The sequence below is a fragment of the Vollenhovia emeryi genome, unplaced genomic scaffold, assembly GCF_000949405.1.
Source record: "Vollenhovia emeryi isolate VEMERY1.0 unplaced genomic scaffold, V.emery_V1.0 DF939442.1, whole genome shotgun sequence".
In the NCBI taxonomy this organism is placed as follows: Eukaryota; Metazoa; Arthropoda; class Insecta; order Hymenoptera; family Formicidae; genus Vollenhovia; species Vollenhovia emeryi.
Genome location: NW_011966924.1, coordinates 1 through 2,508, shown reverse-complemented (window position 1 = coordinate 2,508; position 2,508 = coordinate 1). Strand labels below are relative to the sequence as shown.

General features: G+C 43.8%; 1 protein-coding gene across 1 annotated transcript; it reads left to right on the top strand.

Moving 5' to 3' along the window:
- Window positions 1–204: 204 nt before the first annotated feature.
- Window positions 205–2,072, top strand: LOC105557616 (histone-lysine N-methyltransferase SETMAR-like). Its single transcript, XM_012004897.1, is given in 1 exon segment — window positions 205–2,072. A coding segment is annotated over 1 exon segment (843 nt). The 5' UTR covers window positions 205–533; the 3' UTR covers window positions 1,377–2,072.
- The last annotated feature ends 436 nt before the right edge of the window (window positions 2,073–2,508 follow it).

The window sequence follows — 2,508 nt, the reverse complement described above, 5'->3', positions numbered from 1 at the left end:
TTAGAAAAACTTGGCGCTGCTCAACCGAATTGTAATTGCCCCCTCTCTCCTTCCACTACTCCTTCGCCCCACTCCTTTACAAGTATGAATCCAAGTGTGTGTGTATGTGTACGTGCGTCGTGGTTGCGCACGCGCGCGCGTGTTGTGTGTGTTTGTTTGTTTGTTTGTTTGTATGTGCGTGCGCGCGTGCGTGCGCGCGTGCGTGCGTGCGTGTGGTGTACGCCTCTCTCTCTTTCTCTCTAGCGTGCGCGCGTTATATACTTTTGCATGTACATTGGTATGCGTATGTGTGTGTGTATGTGGTGTGCGCTCTCTTTCTCTTTCTCTCTCTAGTGTGCGCGCATTATATATTGGGTGATTGCATAAGTTTGTGCCCGTTTTCAATAGAGGGAGTTGTAAGCGTAGTACAGTGTTGCCATTAATACTTTCATATACGTATTATTTATCGTTGGAAAGGTGACGTTTTCAGCTGTCATTTAAAAGAGAAATCATTTGCTTACATTAAAGCTGTTTCGAGGAATATCGCTTTAAAAATGAGTATCGATAAGGTACATTTACGGCATGTTATGCTTTACGAGTTTCGGAAGGGAATGAAAGTTGGCGCTGCCTTCAAAAACATTCAAGACGTTTATCAGGATCACGCCCCAGCTATCCGCACTGTGAAAAAGTGGTTTGGTAAATTTCGGCGCGTAGATTTTAATCTCGAAGACGAGCCACGCTCCGGTCGACCCTCAGACGTTGATGACGATGTTCTGCGTACATTAGTGGACATTAATCCGCGGATTTCAACAGAAGAGGTTGGGAGGGCACTTAACATTGACAAAACAACCGCTTTTCGGCGTTTAAAACAAATGGGATTCAAATTGAAGCTCGATATATGGGTGCCTCATTTGTTGACCGAGAAGAACAAAATCAAGCGAATTTCTGCAGCCGTTTCTTTGCTTGGGCGTCTGAATAATGACCCGTTTTTGGATCGATTGGTGACGGGTGATGAAAAATGAGTCCTCTACAACAATGTCACACGCAAACGGACGTGGAAACAGGCAGGTGAGCATGGCGATGCCATGGCGAAGGCCGGTTTGCACCCAAAGAAGGTAATGCTCTCTGTATGGTGGGATTGCAAAGGCATAATCTATTATGAGCTGCTCCCCGCTGGTGAAACGATTAATGCGGATAAGTATTGTCGCCAACTAACAAATTTGAACCGAGCAATCAGAGAAAAACGTGCGATTTTGGCAAATCGCAAAGGAGTTGTCTTCCACCATGACAACGCCAGGCCACACACTGCGAAAACAACGCTCCGCAAACTGAATAAGCTCAATTGGGATGTCTTATCGCATCCGCCGTATTCTCCTGACATACATGGTCCATTATAAAAGTAATGCGCATTTTCTGGGAAAAATAGATTTATTGATCCTATCGGTACAAATGATTAAAATTCTTCAAAATACTCTCCCCCAGCATCAATACACTTGCGGAGACGTGTCTGCCATGCCTGGAAGGCACCCTGAAATTCCTCGACGGGAATGGTGACCTTGAAATGCAATCGTCCTTGAAGGCCTCTTGAAGCATCTGGAATGTTTCGGTTGCATTCTTTCCAAGCCGCACACAAAACTTGATGGCGTATCGCTGTTCAAGTGAACGCTCCATTGCGCCGTGTTACAAAGTCGAAAAACACGCTTCACGCGAAGGCACGTTTTTCCACTCAGACTGCTCGGAGCAAACTGGCGACCGGCTGCATTTGAAGGGCAGACCCCCCATCACATTTCCCGACCGGTTTTACCCCGTTGCGATGGATAGTCGCGTCACAATAAAATCATGCGCATTACTTTCATAATGGACCATGTAGCTCCATCCGACGATCACTTGTTTCGGTCATTGCAAAATCATTTAAATGGTAAAAACTTCGACTCTTTGGAGGTTTTAAAAAACGAGGTCTCTTCGTTTTTTGAGTCTAAACCGGCCAGTTTTTATGATCGGGGCATCCGTATGCTGCCAGAACGTTGGAAAAAGATCACAGAAAACGATGGAGAATATATCATTGATTAAATAAAGATTTTTGGGTAATTATTTAGATTAGGACACCCACCTCCAATAACCTTGGGCTTGACATATATTATAGAGGTCACCTTCCTGAGTAACCCTCAGAAGGATTTAGCCGGCGCTCGTTGTTTATTAAAAAGTTATTAAAAAAACAATGTCAACCAATTATATGTAATTTTCAGACAAATATTAAAAATTTTGAAAAATGTTTTAAACAAAAGTTGTAGATCTCTTTGAAATATACATTTTATGTTCTATTCATTTTTACTGTGCGAGTAATAGTTTTCGAAAAAAATGATAAACTCTAAACCTTATATCTCTCCTCCCATCTCCATCTGTCGTACGTCATGGAAGTACATGCATGGAGACAGTATGTTCCGCCCCCCTACGGGGGGGCTCCACTTCGTTAAAAATAACCCTACCCACCCTATGTCAGAGGTGTGGATTGGATCTCGCTTCACGTCG